The 24,407-nt window shown below is 58.4% G+C and overlaps 2 protein-coding genes across 7 annotated transcripts; one reads left to right on the forward strand and one right to left on the reverse strand.

Moving 5' to 3' along the window:
* Nucleotides 1-442: 442 nt before the first annotated feature.
* TTC19 (tetratricopeptide repeat domain 19) lies at nt 443-7,086 on the reverse strand. Of its 2 annotated transcripts, none has more exons than XM_075904359.2 (10): nt 6,895-7,086; nt 5,641-5,744; nt 4,770-4,880; nt 4,196-4,234; nt 3,942-3,998; nt 3,594-3,655; nt 2,603-2,697; nt 1,975-2,129; nt 1,598-1,760; nt 443-779 (listed from the first exon to the last, which is right to left on the reverse strand). In XM_075904359.2, exons 1-10 carry the CDS (start codon nt 7,037-7,039, stop codon nt 733-735), a joined length of 978 nt encoding a protein of 325 aa, XP_075760474.2. In that variant the 5' UTR covers nt 7,040-7,086; the 3' UTR covers nt 443-732. The 2 variants fall into 2 exon arrangements, with proteins under 2 accessions (XP_075760474.2, XP_075760475.2); XM_075904360.2 differs by having other exon boundaries at nt 443-774; nt 6,895-7,080.
* Nucleotides 7,067-24,305, forward strand: ZSWIM7 (zinc finger SWIM-type containing 7). 5 transcript variants are annotated; one of them, XM_006138700.5, is made up of 7 exons: nt 7,119-7,189; nt 11,411-11,491; nt 11,989-12,087; nt 14,645-14,666; nt 18,315-18,417; nt 21,341-21,445; nt 23,984-24,305. In XM_006138700.5, exons 3-7 carry the CDS (start codon nt 12,012-12,014, stop codon nt 24,092-24,094), a joined length of 417 nt encoding a protein of 138 aa, XP_006138762.1. In that variant the 5' UTR covers nt 7,119-7,189; nt 11,411-11,491; nt 11,989-12,011; the 3' UTR covers nt 24,095-24,305. The 5 variants fall into 5 exon arrangements, with proteins under 5 accessions (XP_006138765.1, XP_006138762.1, XP_075760481.1 ...); XM_075904365.2 differs by having other exon boundaries at nt 7,155-7,275; XM_006138703.5 differs by lacking the exon at nt 11,411-11,491 and having other exon boundaries at nt 7,067-7,189.
* Nucleotides 24,306-24,407: the final 102 nt, after the last annotated feature.

Consider the following 24,407-nt stretch of genomic DNA (forward strand, 5'->3'; position numbering starts at 1 on the left):
CAGGTCAATGTTTCCCTGCCATGGCTCAGTGCAGACTCACTAAGACCCTACTAAACTGAAGGCAGAAGGAAATTTCATACAGGCCCAGCTGGGTTTCTAGCTCCTAGTCATGCTCACTTAAGAGCAGACACAAACCTGCTTCTTACTATTCCTTCCCCCTCTTTCCTCACCTCCCCCGCCCCCCCGTGCTCCTTCCACCTACCTAAACATCTCCATGGTGCTGTGCTGGGCATGAGCCCTGCTCTCACTGGGGATGGTTTTATGGGCTGGCTCATCAGGTGGCTCCCTGGTTTGTTTGTTTTTTTGTTTTTAAAGGCACTACAGTTCTGAGCCTGGGGCCAACATAAACCCTGAGTGCAGAGGCGCTGCAGCCTAAAGCAGAGCAGGGACATTTCAACTTGGTAATCCAAGCACAAGGCGGGGCGGAGACGTGCACGCGGAGCAGGGAGCACTTCAAACCTTTATTTGGAGTTTGCCAAAGCCAGCCAGCAGCAGCTCATGCCTCCCCCCTTGTAATTGTTACTGTTTCCAGGGGGAATTAAAACAGAGGGCTTAGCCTTCCCGTGCTCTAAAATCCAAACCCGCCACCGTGGCTGCAGCAGTTCAGTCCAAGAGGCTTCAAGCCTCCCTCCTCTGTGCATCAGCGGGACTGCTTTCTTCTCCTGGCCAGCTCCGCTAGCTCCTGTCGGATGTGCTGAACGGATGCCGTGTCGCCTTTCAGTTCGGCCTGGCTCAGGGCTTCTTTGTACATCTGTTCTGCCTGCAGAAAGTCTTCTGCGCTTGGCAGAGGAGGAAGGCCGGGTGAACGTCAGGTTAAGTTATGCCCACGCCCTGCCTGGAGCGATTACAACTCAAGTACGACTTGGAACAGTCGGGCACAAGGCCGGGAGGACCGGGCTTTGAGTGTGCGCTTAACGGGAGGGTCTAGACCAGGTAGGACCTGCAGCTTTGTTCCACTCCCCTTCCGCATAATTCTTTGGGCATGAGCAGCTGCCCTGCACGTGCCCATGTTCCCGTAGCAGGCAGGAGCAGAGAAGTCCCCTCCAGGCCAGCCAGCTCAGAACCCTGTGATTCACTCTTCATTGGCAGGGCATGGCCTTGTGTACTGCAGCACTAGGCCAGGAGCTATTCCTGCCTGGCTAAGAGTTGAGAGCCCCACCTGGGCCCCTGACTTTAAGGGGCAGAGCAGAGTCATGCTGGCGGCTAAGTCTTGGATTCTAAGTCTCTCCAGCACATGAACTGTGGGCAGGATGGAACCAGGGCAGCAGCCAGTTTAGCCCTGCGAGGGGATATTCACGCTGCACTCTGTCAAGCCCTAGGCCCCAGCTGTAAGGGTAGGAGGGGTGTGGGTGGCGGAGGGGCAGGTAAGAATTCAACCCCTGAATGGCACATCACCTGCCCCCAGCGCGCTGCCCTTCTGCAAGCCAGCTGTGCAGGCAGCTCCATGGAGATTGGAAGGCAGCATGAAATGGTGCCCAAGCCAAGGCTGCTGAGAGCAGGACAGAGAACAGGGCTACAGGCCCGCTAGAGCTCTGTCCCCCCCCACTGCAGCCAGGAGAGTCCTAGGCCTGACCCAACTGCCAGGCAGGTCACTTACCTTGGTGCATGAGAATTCCTGCCAGGTTATTCAGCACCATGTGCTCCTCGGGGTGTGCTGTCTGCTTGGCCAAGTCCAAGGCCCTCTTCCCATGCGTGTAGGCGTCCTCATAGCGCCCCTGGGCGTCCAGCACCGTGGCCAAGTCGCTCAGCAGGACCACAGTCTGCCTCAGGCCGGGGAGAAGAGGCTTAGGGCCGGGGCAGGTGGGTTTTTGCTTTTAGAACTTAACCGCGGGGGAGGCGGACACGGGGCTTCCCCAGCCCACCGCTGCCCAACCAGCACCAGAGTCTCAAAGCATCGCCCCCTGGATGAACACAACAGGGTACAATGCTGGCTCACTCCTCCCGAGCCCATCGTCCCCCACCCCCTCTCCTCACCTGGGGATGCGTCTCTCCCTGGACCTCCAGCGAGATCTGCAGCGCCCGCTCGTACATTCTTTGGGCCCTAGGCAGCTGTTTATTGGCCAGCAGGTAGCGGCCAAACGAGTCCAGGCTCAGACCAAGCAGGAGATTCGTGTTGGCTCTTTCCTCCGCTGTGGGCGGGAAAAGCGAGGGGTCAACGCAGTACCCCTGCGCTCAGGAGTGGGGAGGAACGGCCACAAGACAGACCCCCAGGGGGGATTCTTCCCAATTCCTGCCAAGCACCGTCAAAGGGTCAGGTTTGAGATTATGGCCAAAGCCTCACCCTCCTGAGAAAGGAGCCCTGTACAAGAGGCCTCCCCCGTACCGCTTCTCAGGACAGCCACGATCTCGGCCTTGCCCGTGGCTGAACTGCAAACAGAGAGAGCGCGGCACAGGCTGCAAGGAACAGCCTGGGCTGAGAGCCGGAGAAGGCTGGACCGTAGGGGTGGTGGAGGAAACAAGGCCTGATCTAAGAAGGGGCAATGGCTGGGGAGAAGCCAGCGAGGGAACGGGTGGAAGGGCCGTAGGAGGCAAGACGCCAGTGGCGAGGGGGGAAGGGCCCTCGAGGGGGGAAGCCGCACTGAAGCCAGCAGGAGCTTCCTACCGGAGAGGACGTCCTCAGACAGGTCCTTGTACTTGGCCATCTTCTCGTCCAGGGTCTGGATGCAGAACTCGTAGCCAGCCAGAGCCAGCTGGTGTCTGCAGGGCAAAGGGCAGGGCTCAGTGGAGCCCGGGCGCTCACCCCACGTTAGCTCACTACCTCCACAAGATGGGCATTCCTGGGGGCAAGTGGCTTCCTGGTGGGACCCTCCCCTGCCCTCCTGGCCCCCTCAGCAAACAGGCCCTGGGATCGGAGCCCTCTGGAGAAGCGTCCTGCCCACAAGGGCAGTGCCTCCAGGGCACAGGAGGGAGCAGGCCCTGCTGCTGCCCTTTGCTCCAGAGCCCCAGGGCACGTGGCCGTTCTGGGGGTTCTCTCTGTAAGACCCAAGTGGCCTAACTGGAGAGGACGACGCAGATTGGCAGGGCCTCGCCCAGCTGCTAAGTACATGCCTCACAAGCAGGAAGACACCGACTTTGAGGTGTCCCTGTTGAGAATCTCCTGCAGGATGGGGACCCCTCCCGCTTTCCCCCTTGAGCTGGTAGAACCCCTCCCCCGCCGACAGAGGGCCTCTCCCCCGATCAACGGCTCAGAAGCTTCCCCTGCCCCCAGATCGCCACTGGTCTCCTGTAGGGGTGCACAAGGTTAACCGGTTGGCCAGCAAGCAGGAGTCTGATTGGAATGCTTACCGGGCAACCGGCGGGATGGCTGCAGCCCTGGCTGAGTTCAGCCGGCCACACTGGAGTGGCCCAGGTGGCCAGGCAGGATCCAGACCCAGCGGGATCCTGAGCCCAGCTGTGCGGGGCCATCAGGCAGGACCCAGGCTGCTCTGAAACAGCCCGGGAGAGTGGGCAGGAATCTGGCCCTGGCTGCCATCTGCCTGCCCGCCAAGGGGTCTAATTTTATCCATTTAACAAGTCTCCCGTTGTAATGGTTATCTACATCCCCAGTACCCTGGAGCTAGCCAGCTGGCCTGCGGTCTCATGCCAGTACTCACTGGTTCTGAGCAGCATAGATACTGGCCAGCTTGAGGGACATCTCAATGATGGCATTGTCATCCTGCCGGGAGGAAGAAACCAAAGACACATTGGAGTGGGCGGCCACACTCGCTCCTCTTTACCCTTACAGCAGAATCGCTGCTTCCTCGGAGACCAGGCACGGGCCAAGATAATGCCTCCACTGAATGGCAGGGAAGCTCACTGCTACACCAGTACCAGCAGCTCCCCCGAGGAGGCGCCAGCGGGGGTGGTGCAAGGCCACTGGCAGCAGATGCTTGGCCAAACCTTCCCCGAGCGGCTTGGGGAACTGCGCGCCCCGCAGGAAGCCCTTGGAGACACGCCCTTACCTGCTTCATGTCCCCCGCCAGCAAGAAACTCATTGTTGCTTTAAAGAGCTTCTCTGCCTAGAACAAGAGAGAGAGGATGTTAAAGAGCCAACGCCTGGGTTTAGCTGGGGGCAGGACGGGAACCTATTCCTCGCACAAGCCTTAGCAGAATCCCTTCGCATAACCCAGCAATACTTAACATTGTAGGCAGCCCTCGGAAGCTCTCACACAAGTACAGGGCTCTTCACAGACTCAAGAGACAGGACTTTACTCACGCTGTCCAGCTGGCCCTTCAGGAACGCAAGGTTCGCCATCTGGAAGAGAAGCAGGAGAAAGAACTCAGGGATGGCAAAGCTTCACCATGCCGAGCCACCGCCGACACTGGGGCAGATGTGCACAAAATATTTTCCTCTCTCTGCCTGCAACTTCCCCCGCAGCAAACACGTGTTACCAGCTGCTGAAGTCACGGCCCAGCGGAGGACCAGGGAAGTAACAGGAATATGAAAACAAGACTGGAAGGAAGTCCAGGCCCCGTGATCAGTGTTCCCTGTAAAGTGTGCGCTTGGGCAGCTGCCCAGGACAGAAGCAGCTGCTACCCAGCTGATTGGCAGAGCGCCCACAGCCAACAGTATGTGTTTCTATTGGTGGTGCACCTCCCCACATGCCTTGGTGCACTAAAATTTATTCCGCACATATAAAGAAAAAAATCAGAGGGAACATTGCCTGCTACTCCAGCCAGCCACGTGATAAAATCCTAGCAGCCACGTAGCTTGACACATTTATGATGAATAAATCTGAGCCCAGAGACACATCCTCACAGCCGTGAGGCCAAAGCCTTCCGAAGATTACCAGGTCATAGGTGTAGATGATGGCTCTCTTGTTGTCCGACTGATGGGAGAGTCTAGCAGCTTGATGCAGAATCCGCTCTGCTTCCTCAAGCTCGCCCTTCATGATGCTGAGCTGGAAGGGGAGAGGAGGGACAATCTAGGATGATTAGAGACCCCGGCGGGTGGAGGTGTGCCCAGCGTAGTGGCAGGCCAAGAAAGGGCACCACCGGGCAGGTGACCACACCTGGCCTGATGCTGCTCACAGGAGCAGAGAGAGACCAGCACACGTTGCCAGATGCTGCCCTGATCAGTGACTTGGGAAAAGCAGGTCAGCTCTGGCTGCCTTAAAGACTCCTCAATGCTGATGCTTGGGCACCCTCCCTTGCTCGTGCATCTAGACTAACGATGTTAAAATGAGAGTCATTTGCTAACCGTGGAGCTGCTGAAAATGTGAGTGGTTAAATGATTACACAAGGGGCAGTAACCAGCTCCGCTGGAGCTGGCCTGCGCAGGGAGCTGGCTTAAAAGACAGTTCCCAGCACGCACTGGCTCCTGTCTGCTACCCCACTCCGTGGGACACAGAGGCAGCAACGCGGGGCGGTCACTCCCCAGGAGCTGGAGCCACGTGTAGCTCACGCTTATAAGTTAGCCTCTTACGTACCGAGTCTGGATGGGTGGCCGAGAGCCCTGAATTCATCTCACAACAGGCCTCCCATTAGCTGTCGCAGTGGACGTTCCCAGCAATTCCCCCACCACACCAGCATGCTTCTTTCCCTGCCGTCACTGTATGTAACAAGTTAATTGTGTAACAAGCTGGCAGTCCTGGTCACTGAGTAAAGCTGTTGGGGCCCAGCACACACAATTAGCAGTTCTCCAGGGGCTCAGGAGCTCACCTTGGCTTTTTTCAAAAGGAATATAATGGAGTCTTCAGTTCCTGCACTCTCCCCTTCCCGGGTCCTTTCCTCTTCCTCAGCATTTTTAGAGAACAAGGAGAAAGCTGGGAAGAGAAACATTTGACGGGATGTACAGGAGGCCCCCAACTTCCGACGCGATTGGTTCCTTGGGAAGTGTCATAAGTTGGGGGCGTCGTAACTCGAATGCTCATTTAGGATAGGCACCGTGCCCGGTCACAAATGCAGGCCGAGGACGTAAATCGGGTATCTGGCCCCTTCTGCCCTTAAAAAAACGGTTCTAAGTGAAGGGGGTTGGAAAGTGGGGGGTCGGAATTCGGGCGGTCACAAGTTGGGGGCCTCCTGTATTAGGAGCGCTGCTGTGTGGAGACAGCTGAAGGGGTTTTGTTCTTCTGGGCCCAGGATGGGGATTCGCCTTTCAAACAGCAGGTTCAGCTCAGCTTGTTGGAGTCACCCACCCAGTGCTGCCGCCCTCTCCCACTTACTTGTAACAGCCCCTCCCCCCATTTCTGCCTCACCCCCACGCAAAGAGGTTTCCCATTCCCCAGAGTCCTGCCCAAACAACGCCCCCCCCCCCAGACTTCCACCTCATGGCCTGCCCCCTCCTAGCCCTGTCGGTTCCCCCCTTCCCACAGGCCAAGCACAGCTACCCCCCAATAGCCGCCTCAGTGTCGGTCTCCTCCCACCTGCCTGCCAGGCCCCTCCCCTCCATGAACCCCCCCCCCCGCCAGCCCCGGGCCCCGACAGCTCCCTGCTAGCTGACCCCAACAGCCTTTCCCCCAGCCCCCCCCCGCCCCCCATAACTAGCCCCCCCGCCCCCCGCCCCCGCCCCCCCGGCCCCCCCATAACTAGCCCCCCCACCCCCCGGCCCCCCCATAACTAGCCCCCCCCCCCCCCCCATAACTAGCCCCCCCCACCCCCCGCCCCCCCATAACTAGCCCCCCCCCCCCTCCCCCATAACTAGCCCCCCCGGCCCCCGGCCCCCCCCCCCATAACTAGCCCCCCCCGTCCTCCCCATAACTAGCCCCCCCGGCCCCCGGCCCCCCCATAACTAGCCCCCCCGGCCCCCTGCCCCCATAACTAGCCCCCCCCCGACCCCCCCATAACTAGCCCCCCCGGCCCCCCGCTCCCCTAACTAGCCCCCCCGCCCCCCGGCCCCCCCATAACTAGCCCCCCCGGACCCCCCCGCCCCCATAACTAGCCCCCCCCCCCCCCCCCCCCCCCCGCGGGTCTCACCTGCCAGGGCGGCCAGGACTCCCGCGGGGCCGGGCCCGCTCCGCGCCCGCAGGGGCCCCGCCCCCCGGCCCCGCCCGCGCGCCCCGCGCCAGAGTCTCCCCGCGGCCGCCAGCAGCCCCGGCCCCCGGCGCAGCGCCGCCAGCATCGCGGTCACGTGACGCGGGAGGGCGCCCGGCCGTCTCTGGTCATGTGACCTGCCCGCCGGAAGTGGCGAATTCAAGTGACCCGCCGCGGGGCCAAGGGGAAGTGACGCGTCCAGGTCATGTGACCGCTTCGCTGCGGAGCGCGGGAGCAGGTGGGTCTCGAGCCGGGCCCTGCACCTGGGGCTTGGGAGCGGGGAGGCGCGTCCCCTCCCAGCATGCCCCGCGGCACAGGGGCGAGGTACGTCCCAGCATGCCCTGCGGCCTCTCGGAGGGGCATGTCCCGGCATGCTTTGCAGGGCCCCACACACAGAGAGGGGCATGTCCCGGCATGCTTTGCAGGGCCCCACACACAGAGAGGGGCATGTCCCGGCATGCTTTGCAGGGCCCCACACACAGAGAGGGGCATGTCCCAGCATGCTGTGTGGCTGCACAGGCAGGCCTGGCCCCCACGACCCCCAGAGGGGCTTGGCCCAGCAGGCCCTGGTCCATCTTTTTCTGCCTGCCCCTCTGCAGAGCACAGCGGGGCCCGGGCATTCAGGGGGCCGGGGAGCAATGGCTTGGTGGTCTGGGGGGGCTGTGGAGGCCCCTCTGTGGCCAGTCCCCAGCTGCTAGCCAGGAGGACAAAGCGAATATTGACAAGCTGCGGCTGCAGAGTTTGACCGGGAAGCCCCATGTGTCTCCTGCCTCGCTCCTCCCTTTCTGGGGTGGAATCGCTTGAGGAGCGACGCTGTCTCTGATTGGGTTGCCACCTGTCCAGGGGTTGACTTCATTTGGGTGCCTTTTAGGGGTGCCAGGTGCTTGGTTTTTTGACCAGAAAGCCAGTTGAAAAGGGGACTTGGCAGTGTCTGGCTAGATGTACTGACTGGATACTAATAGTCCAGTTATTGCAGGGTGGGGGGAGACGCCAGCTCATTAGCCCCTGCCAGCCTTGGCTTAGCCAAGGCCACCTCCTCTCTGCAGGCAGGATCCTTGAAAGCTGCAGCAGCTCCTGCCATAGCTTAAAGGAGAGGGAGTACAGCTGAGGTGGGGATAGGTGATCCACCCAGTAACCAAAGGAGAAGGGTGTAAGGAAGGGAAGAGGTAGAGAGAGGGAGAGGCCTTGGGGGAAGGAGCAGGGGCGGGTCCCTAAGGGACCAGTTACCAGCAATTAGAAAAGTGGCAACCATAGTCTCTGAGGTTATGCACCCGTTTTGGCAAGATCTCTGACTATATTTAACGCCAGCTGGCATATGTAATGAGACATGCTACAATGAGGTGTGTTTGTATCTAATGTCTAATTTCAGAGACATCAATATTAATATCTCCAGAGGTCACAGTCCCAGGATCTGGAGCTTAAACTGCAGCCATTAAGACTGTCTCCAGTTCTCCATTTGCCAAACACATGGCCTCTTTAAATAACTAACCGAGAACTATTATATTTTCTCCCCTGGGAAAGACTAATAGTTCTTGCTTGTCTTGAGGAGTTGCCAGGCAACACGAAATGATTTGCTGTGGCTGGTTTCTCTTCGTTTTTGCCATGCTACATCTTCACATCAAGGGGTGGTGGGTCTCCTGGGTGGCTTGGTGGGACTGGGAATCCAGTGATGGAGCTTTAGGTCACCAATGTGGCTAGATGCCAGGTTCTTGTCAGTGGCTATGTGATGGCTGCGCCGCGGCCTGTGGAGAATGAGGTTGCAGTGCGCTCGTTCCCAGCCTACTAAACCTGAGATCGCTACGGTTAGCGCTATTTGGCCCTTTGGTGGCGGAAACCTTGAAAAGTTACACCCTGGTTGTTCAAAAACCAGAACACAAAATAGCCCCCCTCCTTTTTTTTAATCTTGTGTTTTAAATTAGTCTCCTGGTTTTGAGGTGTGGGGGCGTCGCAGAATCATCAGTTTTTTTAATATCTGGAGTTGGCGATACTCGGTTAAACTGCAACATCTCCGGACTGGGGACCCAAATCTGCAGTGAGCCGTGGGGAATCCTAACCTGACTTGGGCCCAAGAATATCAGTCAGGTCAGAGCTTCAAGGGCAGGACTCTGGTAGCCATGGTTGTGCCCTCTTCTTGTTCTGTGTAAGCTGCTGCCACCAGCCCAAGCCGGTGGCTAACTTCCTTTCCCCTGCATAGTGACAAGGTTCAGAGAGGTCGCTGGGTTGGTCTGTGTTTGCAAAAACTAGGAGTCCTATGTCACCTTAGAGACTAACGGAAGGGGGGTGGGAAATTCTCCCTGTACATGAATTTCCGCAAAATTCTGCCTTGCGCCGTGGCCCAGAACCCCTCCCGGAGTCCCCTTCGTCCTACGGGAGAAGTCTGCAGGGGCCAGCGGGCAGCGGGGACAGAGTGGGAGGGGCTATACAAACCCATAGCAAGGAACAGCACTTGTCCCAAACAGCTTACATCCAATAAGACAAGGCAAAGGCGGGAGGAAAGGGCACCCAGCACAGCGGGGGGAGGAACCTCTCTCGGGTCAGGGGCCGCTGACCCACCGAAAACTCAGTCAGGAGCCACACACAAGTGAGAAACAAAGTGACGAGCCCCTGACTAAGAGGGAGAAAGACCCTCCCCACTTTCCCCTTGCCCACCAGAGCCTGGAGGGCCCAGGCTAGTAGGTTTTGTGTGCTCCAGCCCTGCAGGTAGGTAGCAGGGGATCTAGAGTGCCAGCACAGACTCCCCAATGCAGGGGGATCCCTGAGCCTCGGGGGCCAGTTGGGGCCCCTGGGCCTGAGGGTCCCTACTTATGTATTAGGGCAGGGGTCTCCAACCTTCTTAAGCACGAGATCACTTTTTGAATTCAAGTGCAGTGTAAGATCTACCTCAAACCCAACTGCCCTGGCCCTGCCTCCTTCATGTCCCTTCTCTGAGGCCCTGCCCCTGCTCACTCTGTCCTCCCTCCCTTTCACCAGGCAGGGGCACAGGGATGGGACACAGGCTCTGGTCTTGGGCTGAGGGATTTGGAGTGTGAGGGGGCTCTGAGCTGAGCCTGGGGCAGGGAGTTGGGATGCAGGAGGGGGTTCAGGTGCAGGCTTTGGGAAGGAGTTTGGGTCCAGGGGGCTCGTGGCTGGGGCAGAGGTTCAGAGCTGGCTCCAGCTGGACACTGATTAGGTCAGGTGGCTCCTGGGTGGTGGTGCAGTGGGGCTAAGGCAGGCTCAGCCCCGCCCTGGCCCTGCATCACTCCCAAAGGCAGCCAGCAAACTCCCTCCATCCGACACTCTGTTGTGCCCCCCTCTGATCTGTGGAGATAGACTACAGGATGGGAGAGAGGGCACCCTGACATCAGCACCCCCCTCCTCTGCCCTGCACCTCAAGCAGGAGGCTCCCAGGGGTGTGGGGAGGCAGCTGCAGGGCTAAGGGCAGGAGGTGCTCAGCAGTGGGGAGGAGGCAGTTGATGTGCTGCACTTAATAATACCCTTTTGGCTAGGCTAGTCAAGATCACCCGTCAGAGGCGCCAAGATCTCCTGGTTAGTGACCACGGTGTTAGGGCATACGCTTTCATGGGTGGAACCCACTTTGTCAGATGCATTGCAGTGGAAGTTACAGAAGCAGGAGTCTATATATGGAAGAAGTTGCTTGTGTTAATGAAGCTAATCAAGGCAGTGTGGGAGTGGGTCGTTCACAACGTTTGGTCTGGAGATGTGACTATCCAGAGAGGGGGAATTGCCTTTGTAATGCGTTAACCAGATGAGATCCTTAGTCCGTCCTAAATGGATGGTGTTGGATTAGCAAATGAATTCCAGTTCCACTGCCTCCCTTTGGAATCCAGGTTTGAAGTTCTTTCTAGAAGGAAGCCACTTTCAGATCCACCACTGGCTGTCCAGGGAGGCCGAAGTGTTCCCTGCAGGTTTATGTGCGTTCCCATTCCCGAGGGCCGATTTGTGTCCATTTGTCCTTTGGCGCTGAGACTGTGCGCTCTGGCCAGTATACCTGGCGAAGGGGCTTTGCTGGCACTCGATGGCCTAAATCCCCTGTCGCTGTGCTAGGGCATGAAAAGCACAGTTCCCACAATGTTCCCTGTGTTCACTAGCTGCAACGTAAAGCAAGCACAGGCAGTGGATCCAAGAAATACATTTCGCAGGAGGCTGTGCCGGGGGTCCCACCAGACTGGAAGCTCTTCCTCCAGGATGGCCTGGGGGAGCAGGCAGAGGGAGGAGCCAGGGGACTGAGCTGGGCTTAGTAAGAGCCTTAGTGCCCCTAAATCTGGGCAGTGGATGGATTCAGTCCCCATGTTTCATGGTCGCTCGTTCCCACTATCTTCCCTTCCCCCTTTTATATTTCTGTGGCCCTTGCATTGGCTTTCTCCCCTTTCCTCCCCCTTTCCTTTCTCATCACTTCCCTCTCCTCCAAATCTTCTTTTTGTTTTTCCTCTTTTCTCTCTCTCTCTTCTTTGTTTCCCAGAGCGTGCTGCTGCTTGGTGCTGGGTCTAGTCTGCTCTTTGACACCTGCTGTAAGGCATTGAGCTGGCTGCCTGGAATTCAGGTGGGTGCAGGAGAGGAAGAATGGCTCAGTGGTTAGAGCGTGCTCCTCTGTGACCTGGGAGAGCTGATTCCTTCCCCCGCTGTGCCCTGGTGACATGGGAGTCACTGAGTCGTAACCTAATGCCCTTGTGAGATCAATCAATCGGGGCACTTCTATACTTAGGAGAAGATCGACCTTCCAGAGTCAATCTTCTAGTGTTTGATTTAGCGGGTCTAATACAGACCCATTAATTGAGCACTGAGAGCAGGCCCCTGCCGGCATCCAGTATCCTATTCTGCAAGGATTCAGGGAATGCAAGACACCCTTTGTGATTGTGGGGCCATGCTTTCCAAATGCTGGGAAGACCCCTTGGATTAAGAAAATGTCACTGAAGACACAATCTAAGAAATAGACAGCTCCCTTCCCTTGCCTTGGCGGGGGCTTGAAATCAGCCGTCACCCTGACAAACTGTCTTTCTAGTTACTGTATCTACCATCTCTCTGCCCGTTTGATTCCAGGGCTCGGTTGAGTGTCGAAGGAGATGGAGGCCACCTTGCCTGCAGTGGCAGAAGAGCTTTTGAGAGAGATAAAAAAGGCTTTCCAGGAGACGTCGCACGGTACGTGGTGAGACGCAGGGTCATGTGGGGTGTTTGTGGGGCAGTCGTAGCTTGGATAAGACACTGAAAAGCATGGCGAGCTTATATGAAAAAACATGCTGCCACCGTCGGAAAAGAGGCATGGTCACCCTGGTGGTGTATAAATGACAATCGTGTCATCGTTTTCTGGGGATCAGGCGTTCAGGCAGGTCAGTGTAACTTCCTCAGGTCTTCGGAGGCCCATGATGTCTAAGGAATACGTAGTCTTCCCAGAACTTAGAAGGGCTGGAGCATCAGAAAATGCTGAGTGCTTGCCCTCTGGAAATGGGGCTCTTTTACAGTGACCCAAATCCCCAGTCACTTTGGAAAACTTAGACTGTCTTGTATGTGCTTGGGAGCATCTCACGTCAGCGGCATTGGCCAGCCAGTATTGTGAAGATGTTCCATTCTGTACCTTCCAGACTGTGCTGCCTGTGGCTCAGATGTACTCTCAGGTGCACCTCTGCTAGGCCAACTTTCTGAGGCTCTAAGGGGTAGAAATCTTTATGCTGCACAGTTAGCTCAAAGGAGCTCTGCTTCAGTGTCGAAAGTTGCTTATGGCGTCGGGCCATGTCTAGACTCTGAGGAAGATCCATGCTGCGGCAGTCGATAAATCGGGTGAGGAGGGCGACCCTGTCGACGCCGGAACTCCTCGCTGGCAGTTCCCTAGAATTCCGCACCTGAAGCCGACCTTTGGTGTAGTGCAGACCCGGCCTCGGTCATGGAGAGAGGACTCTTGAATGGGAATGGTACGTTGCATATCATTCCCCAGACGCCATCTCCATGGCTGTTGTATTTCTGGGAGCTCGCAGGCTCACTGCCTTGGCAGCCGGTGACAAACCACCCGCTGTACAGAACTGTTACATTCTCCCAACTAGCCAGCAGAGGGGGCTGTGCCCCTGAGCGTGGTGAGCGTTTCCAGGGGGCGGGTCCTGGCCACCGAGAGCGGCTGGTAGGAGAGCACTTGTGAGTCGCGGCACGCAGCGCGGCTGTGCGATTTCTGCCACCCATGCTGACAGGCGCCCGTGGTAGCCGCTTACATGGCAAATAGACCAAGGGGCGCCGGCAGAGCTGGAGTGGCTGGTTAAAGAATATGTTCAGCCTCAGCCAGAACGAAAGGAAACCGAAATACGGGGAACCCCTTTAACCGCCCCCATTTAGGGGAGTGGTGCTGGGTAGCCAGTTAGCATTTGAACAGCCCCCGCGACTGAACTGATCGTCAGAGCTCAGTGTAGGGCACTCGGGAGACTGGGGATGTGACATCCCGTTTCATTGGGTCACTGGTTAAACGTAAAGTTAAACGCTGTGTGTAAATGGTTCACTGATTTAAAGGGGGGGCAGGTGGAGGGACTTGAGTGCCCCCTCCCACCGCAGGCAGGGGGACTGCTCCAGCCAGCAGTGGGGGGAGAGTGGGCAGTCTTTTCCAGCCCTGCACAGGGGCTCAGAGGGACTGATCCCAGGTGCCAGTTAACCATTACCCAATAAGCATCGCCTGTTAAGGGTGATGCTCACTGGGTGACCAGTTACCCGTTCCCATCGCTGCTGGACACTGTCAGGTTTGTTGAGATCCAAGATCTAGGTATGATTTTTTGTATAAAGGGTTCTGTGTAAAGCGTATGCCCTGTGTCCTCTGCTTTTGAAATGAACCACCAGCTTTTAACCCACCTCCCCCCAGCACCGGATCCTGCTCCCCCCTTGCTTCCTCTCCCTAATAGAGGCAGTGAGAAGAGAAGAAGCAACTAGTCGAGTCCCTAGTTGAGTATCCAATAAGCATTGGCTTTTGCTTTTGCATTTGCTTAGCGGATAGTTGACTAGTCACTTACGTCCCTAATGTAAACACCTCCCTGGAACGCTGGGAGCACTGTACTGGGACCTGAGAGCAACACCATGAAACCAGCCAGTCCGGTTTCATTATCCAAACTGAGTACGGGTAGCGGACTTTTCCAGCATCCGCCACGGCGCATACGTGAGACTTAAAACCTGCACAGCTGTCCCGATTTAAAGTCCCAGCCCCTCCGTGACGTCCACATGGAAGAGTGGGGCCGGTGACCGAGCAAGACTGAGGTGTATCTGCAGAACTGTGAGCGGGGCCCAGGACGGAAGGGGCGTCTGCTGAAACAGCAGCTAGAACCCAGCGACGTGACTGTCGGCCCCTGGATCTCGTGAGACGACGAGTCCGAAACCTTTCCAGCCCAGCAACCTGGAGTCAGCAAAATCCACACTGGTTTTGGCGCCCTGCCAGCAGCGTTTCCCCCAGTGCAACGTCTACCTGTTTTTAATCAGGGCGGGCGGCCTGGCATGCTCTTGGCAGTCACAGGGCCCTTCTCACTACAGCCTTTGCCTGGCGTTCTGACCCTGTCGTCTCTGGGGTTGTGCGTTGTGAACTCTCTCCCCTATCGTCCTGCTCCCTGCGTGTCTCGGTGGCTGATGGCCGTAAGGGGCAACCCTGCGTGGGCTCGGGGGAGGGACAAAGGAGCCCTTTTCGGAGGCTCTTTGGCAACGGGTGTAGCAATGAAATGTCTTTGTGTTCTTGTTGCAGTGCCTGACGAGCTCCTGCTGGCGTAAGTCCGCTGTGCGCTGCTCCTCGCCCGGCCTGGGGTAGGAGTGCAGGGTAGTTCGCTTTTCTCCCTCCGCGGCCTGAGGTCGTTTTCTGGTGGAGCAGCAGCCGCTGCCTGGGGAAACGTAGCGACGTTTCTGGCGGGGGAGAGTGGGTGTCCAAGCTGTCTGCTTGGGGAGGTTCCCTGGGGCGCTTCGGGTTCAGCAATCCCCACCACAGTCCAGACTCGGAAAGCATGCAGAGCTCCGATGGATTAGCCCTCGAGGGGCCTGGCAGGTGTCTCCAGAGTCTTACGGCCAGATTCAGCCCGGGGTAATGAACCCAGAACTTATCTGTGAGGGCCTCCTCCCAAACTGCCCTCCAGAGCTCCCCGTCTCCGGCCACCCTAATGCCAGGGTGAGCACAGCAGTGTCTTTGGGTGCCCCTCTCTGTCCAAGCCAGAGGGTCAACGTGGCGCTAAAAGGGGGAAAGAGAAGCCTCGAAATACAGCCCCCCAAAATAACCGGCGCCTGGACGGCCGTGCTGAGAATCCCATTGCTGCCGGGAAGAGGAAGGCTGGGGCTGGCTTCCCTGTGATCTGAGCCCAGGAACGTGTCCCCCCCACAGCCGCCGGGTTCGCAGCGTGGCCCTGGTAGATGTAATTGGCCCAGATGGTTCTGACACCCAGTAAATTGGATTGAAAATGCATTGGGGGGCGAGGGGGCATTGAAAGCATTCACAAGGTGGGGCTGAATTCTGTGAAGAGTCTGAGGTGGAAAACCATGGAGAAAACTCAAGTCTCTTGGTGAGCCCCCCCCCCCCCACACACACAAAAAAGTGGTTTAGGTTCAATGAAACATTTTGTTCAATTGAAAGTAAATTGTGGGGCATTTTTGTTTCAGAAAAAATCCACAAAAACCAGGTTTGGCTTGAACTGAACCACGGTTTTAGGGGGGTTGACCCCAGACTGACCAATCAATTCACTCAGCTCTAGGGATGTGACCGGGTAACCGGTTACCTGGTAGGCATCCCCCCACCCGCCCCCCGAGTGATGCTTCCTGGGTAGCAGGAACTGCCCCTCCCCACAGCAGCAGTTAGCAGCCCCAGTGGAGGCGGGGGGGGGCGGGGGGCAGCCGGCAGCCCCAAGTGCAGGAAGCAGTGGGGCCCAGGAGCGGGGTCCCACTTAACGGGTTGAAGCTAAAGGTTAACTGGCTGGAAAGGGTTTGATCTTGATGGACAGATGTCAAAACCGCTGATTTCTTTCTGGCGCCCCAAAGTGAAGGGGAGGAGAAAGAATCGCATTGCAAACAGTGAAGTTAATTTCCTGGGATCCCAGCGATAGCTTAAGAACAGCTGATTAGCTTCTGGCACCTCACCCCAGTCCCACGAGCGCCCTCTGGCCCCGGGAATACTCTAATTCTCTTCCTGCATCTGTTCTGCCTCTCCCCTCCTGCGTTTCGGCTTGGCCTCTGAGTTATCGCCTGTAGCACAAAGAGGCACCTTGATAGAATGACGTTTAGGGGGGAAAATCTTCAAAATCTCTGCCAGGGCCTTTGAAGTGTATTTCCGTCAGCCTCCGTTGACTCACTAAGGAACGGGTCATGCTGGGAATCCTTCCCGACCCTCCCACCCTTTCCCCTGATGAAATCACGCCCTGTTTGCTCTGAATTTCTGCCTCTCCAAGCACAGGTCCGGCTTTTCGGCCAGTAATCACTGGGGCTGACGGCCTGGGGTTCATGCAGCTCTGTCTCGGATTCCTCGTGCGTCAACGGGCTCAAGCATATTCTTCCCACAATAAGAGGCCTTTCTGCTTCCTTGGGCTCTTGTTTCTCCCCCGTCCCTTGTTGCATCTCCTTGTTTATTGTTGACTTTTGTGACTGACCCGGCCTGCTCGGATTTTTCTCTGTGGATAAAAGGGCCCTAAAGCTTATCTTTATTACCGCTGAACTCTCTGGAATGCGTTCAACGCAGCAGGATGTTCAGCTCCAGAATAGCTTTTGAGCCTCTTGAGTGCTGGGACAATAGGCGCAGGGCTCAGGTATCCATCGCTGGCACACAGCTAATTGGCGAGCCCTACGTGACCGCTCCCACGGGCAGACAAAAGCCAGCCTGCAGGGGTGCGGCGGGGGAAGGGAGGAGAGTTACGGAAACTCTCTCCTGGGCGGCCGCCCGGCTGGGGGGCAGAACAACTCGGATCAGCTGCAGCGCTTGGAATGTGAGCAGGAAGCAGCGGGTAGGGGCCGAGTCGCTGCCCATGGGTGTGGCCGTCCGCAGGGCAGAGGACGAGGGATGTGACCACTGTGAGCCAGTGCGAGCTCATTCTCCTGGGGCAGGAAGGCGTCTCCTCGCTCCCCCGTTACACAACAGCCTCCGTGGGGTGAGGCTGCAGGCGCTGGTCCCAGCTGGAGGCAGGGTTCCAGACTGACTGGCCCTTGGCCCCCCTGCGTACGCTGAGCAGCGCCAGACTCGCCATCTCCTTTTCCCCATGCCACCACGCCGGGCTCTTCTGATGCTTTCCTGACCAGTTTCCCCCTGTGTCTGCCATGACGGCAGGTCCCTGCAGGGTCTCGTGTAGACTCGGCTGCTGGGGGCCTTGGGCTGCACGTGGGGAACCTACCGCAGACTTGCCTGCAGGCAAACGAAGCCTGCGCCTCCTTCCTTCGTGCCTCACTTGGGCTCACCCCATAAAGCGGGATGGGGCACCTAAGGCCTGGGGGACAGATCCGGCCCCTGGCTTGCCTGGACTCTGCACCAGCATCATCCACTCCCTAACCTGCTCCTGCACCCCACCACCCTCCCAGCCTGCTCCTGCAACCCTCCTGCCCAGACCACGCATCCCCGTCCAGCCCCCCCCCCACACACACACACTGAACCCTACATTTTTAGCTTATGGGGAGACTCACAAAATCTACTAGACCTGTGCCCCCCCGCGCTAGTGTGCAAGGGGAATCCGGAGAACGTCTTTCTGCTTCTCAGTGAGGGGTCTGAGGGGTCAGGTTTTGGGGTTTTTTTGCTTTTCACTTCTGTGTGGCCCCCAACTGATTTTTCTGTGGGGCAGCAGCCCCAGACCCAAAAAAGGTCCCCACCCGCCATAAAGGGACACTGTCAAGTTAGAATCCCCCTGTTCGGGGCAGCCCCTTACCTGCATGACGGACGCCTTGTGTCCGGAGAGCCGACGGGCCGTGCCTAAAATCCACGTGCGCATCCCCGGCCTGTTGCTCCTTTTCCCCTGGAGAGTCTGCCCCTTTCACTCTCCGGACCTCTCGCTGTTGGCCTGGGCTGCTGGCCAGGTCATGGCACCGGGGAAGGGACGTGGCCTCCCCAGGTAAATCAAAGCACCCGTCACTTTTAAAGAGAAACATTCACTGGACACAAAATCTCCTGGGGGGGTTGAAAGTTCCTGGGGGTTGCTGTGATTGGGCAGAGTCCCTCGCCGATTCTCTCCCTCCCCCCTGGACGTGGGACTCTGAAAACTGCCAGGGCGCGTCGTGTCCCAGGCCAGGTGCTGCCGCCCCGGGTGTCTCTGCAGTTGGGGCCGGGGGACCCGAAGGCGCGAGAATGACCGTTGTGCTCCCCTGCTCCTAAGCAGGTTCCATGGGGGGGCGCCGGGCATGGCGGGTCGGGGCAGCCTCCATGTACACGCTGCCTAACCCAGTGAGCGCTTCTACTCCAGGCTGAAATTCATATTTGGCTCGTCTGCGGTGGCGGCCTTGGATCTGGTTGACCAGCACTCAGTCTCCCGGGTGGTGTCTCCTAGCGGAAGGGCCGTGTACCAGGTAGGGACCATGCGTTTCTCCTGGCTCGCGCGCCGGGTCCCTGTCGGGCTCTGTGCCTGCCTGGCCCCCTGCCACGGGAAGTCAGGCGGCACGCTGGCTGCTTCTCAGCCCCTTGGGGAGGTGGGGAAGTCTTCAAACGGGCCAGGAGAGCAGCCGTGCTAAGTGGGAACCTACCCCCATGGCTCAGGGCCTGCACGCCACCTCCCAGAGGAGCATCCGGCACTCCCATGCAAGGCCATTCATCTGCTCTGTGTGAGCAGCTCCCTGTGCCCCTGGGGGTAGCGGTGTTAGCAGGGCGTTTCCCCTCGTTGATCGTATCCCTCGGCGCCCTGGGTCGCTCCTGTCCCTGGGGAAAGGCAGAGGAGCTGTGTCAGGGCCCCGGCTCTGCCAAATAAGCCTCGATGCCTTTTTCACCCATCACCGTCTGATTCCCCAGGGTCCTGAACGCTGTGCCTGCAGGGTGGGCTACCGGGGGGGGGCACTCCCCTGCCCTGCTGAGGAGGTGGTCTGGTGACTCTGCTGCTGTCTGGAAGCTGGTTAGGGGACGGGTGGGGGTAGGAGCGGGGGCAAGTCCAGCTCCCCGTGGACGTGACTCTGTGTCACAAAAAGCCATGCAGAGAAGCGCAGGCCTGACAAAGAAAAGGGCCTGGGGGCTACGGCGGCTGAGAAGCTGGATGTGAGTCAAGAGTGCGCCCTTGTAGCCAAGAGGGCTAGCGGCGTGGCCAGCAGAGCCAGAGATGTCGTCGTTCCCCTTTGTTCGGCTCTGGTGAGGCCACGTCGGGAGCCTTGCGCCCGGTTCTGGGCCCCCGCTACAGAAGGGATGTGGATGAACCGGAGAAAGTCCAGCGGAAGGCAACAAACAATGCCGAGGGGGTCGGAGCACTGTCCTACGAGGAGAGGCTGAGGGAGTTGGGCTTGTTTAGTCTGCAGAAGCGAAGGGTGAGGGGGGATTTGAGAGCAGCCTGAAGGGGGGTTCCAGAGAAGATGGCGAGAAGCTGTTATCAGTGGGGGCAGGTGGCAGAACAAGGAGCAATGGGCTCAAGTTGCCGCGGGGGAGGGGAGGTCTAGGTTGGAGATTAGGACAAACGATTCCCCTGGGCGGGTGGGAAGCGCTGGGCTGGGTTCCCTGGGGCGGGGGTGGAATCTCCATCCCGGGAGGTGTGTAAGTCCCGGCTTGACACAGCCTGGCTGGGCTGGTTGAGTTGGGGTTGGTCCTGCTTGGGGGAGGGGCGTTGGACTCGGTGACTCCGGCGCTGTCTGCCAGCCCTGGGCTTCTGGGATCCCAATGCCTCTGCCCCACAGAGCGGGACCCTCCGGGGCCAGCCTTGAGACCTGTCTCAGGAGGGGCTGCGGGGGCGCTCCACGCCGTGCCTGCGGGGGGTAAGCAGAGGGTGCCGGTCCCCATTGCTGCGCCTCCGAAGAGCGTTGGAAGAGCCCAAGCACCCCCCCCCCCCCCCCCGCCATCCTCCCACCGGAGGCTGGGCCGTTGCCACAGGCTCTCTGGGTCGCTGCACTAAGAGCAGGGCTGGGCGCCAGCAGTTCCCTGGGCCCCGGAGAAGGAGGCCACCGGTGCCGGATGTTCAGGGCACGGGAGGGGTTCCAGAGGGCAGGGGGGACCTACCGGTCAGACCGGATTCCTCAAGCCCGTGGGCCTGAGCAGCAGCCCCCAGTGCTGCTTGTAGGGCCGCGTGGCTGGCTCTAGTGGGCCTCTGGGCAGGCTCCTCCTTTGTCAATGGGAGGCCAGTGGGGAGGGGCGTTCCCGGGGGGACCTGGACCGGCATCGCTACCGCCGGGTCACTCACTTCAGAGGAGTTGGGCCGGGGGGGCGGGCCCAGGATTGAGGCAGGTTTGATTGGTTGTGATTTCTGTCACTCATCCTCTAGATTTTAAGACTAGCCTAGTCTCCCCCCCCGGCCGAGGTTGGCCAGCCCTCCCCAACCTTGGGCAGGGTCCAGTACAACTCGGGCCGGGGATTCCACCTTGCTTTGGCTCACCCCGGAAAAGGGGACCGAGCATTGAACTTTCCTGGCATCCGTGCCAGGCTGAGCCTCCTGCCCGAGGCTACTCCTGGACTCCCAGGGAAGGGCGGCCCATGGGAATAGAGGCAGAGGCATTCCCCGGAGCCGGCCCCGGCACAGAGAAGGCAGAAAGCCAAACACCTGCAGCTGCGTGTGCGGCCAGATGGCCAGATCCCCTCATGGCTTTCGGCCACCGCAGCTGGCGGTGAAGCGTCCCCAGCCAGGGCTCCGTGCTGGGTTATTTCTAGCCCCCGTCCTTTGGGCTCACAACTCCCTTTGTCCGGCAGAAGAGGCGAGTAGTTTGTCCGCCCCTCCCAGCCCCACGGCCACTTGCTGGGGGGAGGGGGCTGAAGGTCTGGGTGGCCCTGAGGGCTTTTACCGATTGGAAGCTGGGGGCAGCGTGGATAAGTAGGCAGGATATGGGGGCAGGTCTGTGGGCTGCTAGGACGTCGGGTCATGCTGTGGCCCCGTGGAAGCTAGTTGTGGGGGACGGGGCCCAGCCGGCCCCTTGGCTCTGCCGTTTGTCGGACAGTTTTCAAGATGACCAGCGCCCAAGTTGCTGCTTCCCCTGCCTGCTCTGCTCCCTGATGTGTGAAATGCTCCACGGGGCCTGAGCCAGGTTTGCCTCCGGCCTCGCTGGGGGGTGATTTCCCTCGGGCAGCAATCACCCGAGTAGCAGGAGCGGAACCAGCGGCCTCTGCGTGGAATAGGCCCAGCAGCCGCCCGCGAGCGTGAGGGGGGTTCTGGAAGGAACGTGCCGGAGTCCAGGGCCCCTTTCGGGCTGCGCAGCTCCACACGCCCCGTCCTGCTGCCGTTTGCCTGGCAGGGCGTTCGGAGCCAAGGGGCAGGGAGAAGCACCTCCCCTCCCCCGTTTCCCGAGCCCACCCTGTGAATCTCTCTGCCAGGTCCTCGGGAGTTCGGGCAAAGTGTACACCTGCTACGCCGCCTGCCACTTCTGCACGTGCCCGGCGTTTGCTTTCTCCGTCCTGCGGAAGAACGACAGCCTCCTGGTAAGCAGCCGCCTTCCCCGCACGGGGCCGGGCTGTGCAGACACCTCCCTGCGCTGGATTTCACAGCCGGGGTTGTGCAAGGCAGGAAAGGCGAGGTGGTGAAATGGTGGGGCAATCTCCCGGGGCAGCGCTGGTTTGGGGTGAAGGGGGACGGTTCACGACTGTGGAGAGCCGTGGCCCTGGGGCTCTGCCTGATCTGGGGCTCCGAAGGGGAGCCTCGTGCACTGAAGTCCAGCACACTGGCCAGCAGGGCCCGGGGCTGATCCAGTGGTGAGGACGCAGGGCCCAGCGCTGCTTCCTACTTCACTTCCCACCCTGCGGGCCTCTGGCTAACACCCTGGGGCAGAGGGCATCTCACAGAGAGTCCTGGAATAGAATGGGGAGGGCCCTCGTGGGGTCAGCAAGTCCCGTCCCCTGCCCTCCCGGCAGGACCAAGCACGGTCTAGAGTCTAGCCCATCCCTGGGAGGTGGCTGTCCAACCTGCTCTTAAATATCTCCAGAGATGGAGATACCACAACCTCCCTGGGCAATTTCACTCTGACCAGGCAACTTATTTCAGTGTTTGACAGGCAGGAAGTTTTTCCCGATGTCCAACCTAAACCTCCCTGGCTGCAGTTTAAGCCCATTGCTTCATGTCCTATCCTCAGAGGCCAAGGAGGACAATGTTTCTCCCTCCTCCTTGTAACACCTTTTTAGACATCTGGCCTATCCTGTCCCTTCTCAGTCTTCTCTTTTCTAACCCAACTCTTTCAGTCTTCTCTCCTCGCTCATGTTCTCTGGACCGTTCATCATTTCGGTTGCTCTTCTCTGGCCTTTTTCCAATTTCTCCACATCTTTCCTGAAACGTGGCAGCCAGAACTGGACCCAGTACTCCAACTGAGGCCTAAGGGGTGCAGAGGAGAGCGGAAGAATGACTTCTCGTGCCCTGCTCCCACACTCCTGGCAATGCAGCCCAGAATCCTATTTACTTTCTCTCCAGCAGTGTCACACTGTTGATTCATATTTAGCTTGTGATCCACTCTGACCCCTTGGGCCATTCCCACAATGCTTCTTCCTAGGCTGTCATTGCCCAATTCTGCATGGGTTCCTCCCTCAGTGGAGTCCTTTGCATTTGTCCTTGTTGAATTTCAACCTTTTTATCTCAGATCATTTCTCCAGTTTGTCCAGATCATTCTGAACTACGACCCCGTCCTCCAACCCGCAGCTCCTCCCAGCTTGGCGTCCGCTGCAAACTTTGTAAACGTACGTTCTGTGCCATTAGCCACATCACTGCAGCGACTGAACAGACCTGGTCCCAAAACCGATCCCTATGGAACCCCACTTGGTTTGCCCATCTAGCATGACTGTGACCCTCCATGATTGACAGCTGCTCTCTGGGCGTGGTTATCCAATGAGTCCTGTACCCATTGTGTAGCAGCTCCAGCTACACTGTATTGCCCTCGTTTATTAATGAGAATGTCATGTGAGACTGAATCAAAAGCCTTTCTAACATCTAGATAAATCTCATCTACCACATCCCCCTTGTCCACAGGGCTGGTTATGCTGTCAAAAAAAGCCATCCGCTTGGGTTGACATGATTTATTCTTTACAAATCCATGCTGGCTCTTACCTATCACCTTATCATCTCCCAGATGTTTGCAGATGAATTTCTTAATTATTGCTCCGTTATCTTCCCTGGCACAGACGTTAAACTGACCGGTCTGTAGTTTCCTGGGTTGTTCTTATTTCCCTTTTTATAGCTGGGCACTAGATTTGCCCTTTTCCAGTCTTCTGGAATCACTTCCATGATTTTTCAAAGGTGAAAGCTACAGGCTCAGATCCCTCCTCTATCAGCTCCTTGCGTATTGTAGGAAGCATTTCCTCAGGCCCTGGTGACTTGAAGGTATCCACCTAGTCTAAGGCATTTTTAACTTGCTCTTTTATTTTTGCTTCTGACCCGGCCCCAGTTTCATTGGCGTTCGCGGTGCGAGGCATCCAGTCGCCGCCAGCCGTCTGGGTGCAAACCGAAACCAAACGTCATTAAGCGCCTCTGCCATTTCCAAGTGTCCTGTTGTGTCTCCCACTTGAGGGGAAAACAAAACTGGAGAAGGTGGAAGTGGCAGAGGTGAGCGGACGCAGGAGGAGGCCTGAGTCCAACTAGAAGGGCCAGGTGCTTGGGGTGTTTCCCTGGGACCATGTGTCTTTGAGCTGAAGAGACTTGGGGCCTGCAGAGGCTAAGCAAGGGAGGGAAGGCCTGGGCATGATCTTGGGAGGGGGCAGGTGTGGGGCAGCAAGGCCAGGCATCCGTGAGCCTGGGTCTGTCTGGTCTTTGACACACCTCCCACAGGACACCCTGCAGAGCAGATGCAGTGAAGAGCCCGGGGTGAACTCTGCCTTGATCACACCGTTGACCTGGGCCCAGCTGGTTCTGGGAGGGTTCTTGACCCGCTCTTCAGCTTGTGCCCACGGTCCGAGGTTGGGACGTGTTGGGGTCAAGAGGAAGCCCTTTAAGCACAGCCCAGCCATCCCCGGCCTGTCACTGTACTCTGTACCTTGCAGTGTAAGCACCTCCTGGCCGTGTACCTCAGCCAGGCCGCAGGCGTGTGCCAAGAGCTCTCCGTCTCTGACCAGCACCTGGCAAGCATCCTCCTGGAAGAGGAGGAAGGATGAAGCCCATGGACCACATGCTAACATGACCTGCCCTGCCCATGCGTCCTCTGAGATACATCCACTCGTGTCGCTGACGTCCCCAAGCCGCAGGAACAGCGAGCTGGGCTCTGCTTTTTCTTCCCAAGCTGCTGTTAGGCTGGAAGTGAAGGGGCAGCCCTGGCCGGTGTACGAGTGAGTCACATCGCGTTGTAATAAATGTAATGAACTCTCATGCTGTTAGGTGAGACGTTGGAGACGCCAGTGCCCGTCCTCTCACCAGCTGCTCTGGTTCCCGAGGGAGCATTGACTGGTTCTGGGCAGCAAGGGCTTGGGA

This window comes from Pelodiscus sinensis, chromosome 21 (assembly GCF_052426305.1).
Source record: "Pelodiscus sinensis isolate ZL-2025 chromosome 21, ASM5242630v1, whole genome shotgun sequence".
Classification (NCBI taxonomy): Eukaryota; Metazoa; Chordata; order Testudines; family Trionychidae; genus Pelodiscus; species Pelodiscus sinensis.

Bases quoted from the DNA above. Each gene is read 5' to 3' on its own strand.
- TTC19 (XM_075904360.2), bottom strand. From the start codon at position 7,039: ATGCTGGCGGCGCTGCGCCGGGGGCCGGGGCTGCTGGCGGCCGCGGGG. The intron at 2,698-3,593 runs GTGAGTACTGGC...TTTGCCCTGCAG, and splicing joins ATCTATGCTGCTCAGAACCA to ACACCAGCTGGCTCTGGCTG. The intron at 775-1,597 runs GTAAGTGACCTG...TGCCAAGCGCAG, and splicing joins AGGAATTCTCATGCACCAAG to AAGACTTTCTGCAGGCAGAA.
- ZSWIM7 (XM_006138703.5), top strand. From the start codon at position 12,012: ATGGAGGCCACCTTGCCTGCAGTGGCAGAAGAGCTTTTGAGAGAGATA. The intron at 12,088-14,644 runs GTACGTGGTGAG...TTCTTGTTGCAG, and splicing joins TTTCCAGGAGACGTCGCACG to TGCCTGACGAGCTCCTGCTG. The intron at 21,446-23,983 runs GTAAGCAGCCGC...TGTACCTTGCAG, and splicing joins GGAAGAACGACAGCCTCCTG to TGTAAGCACCTCCTGGCCGT.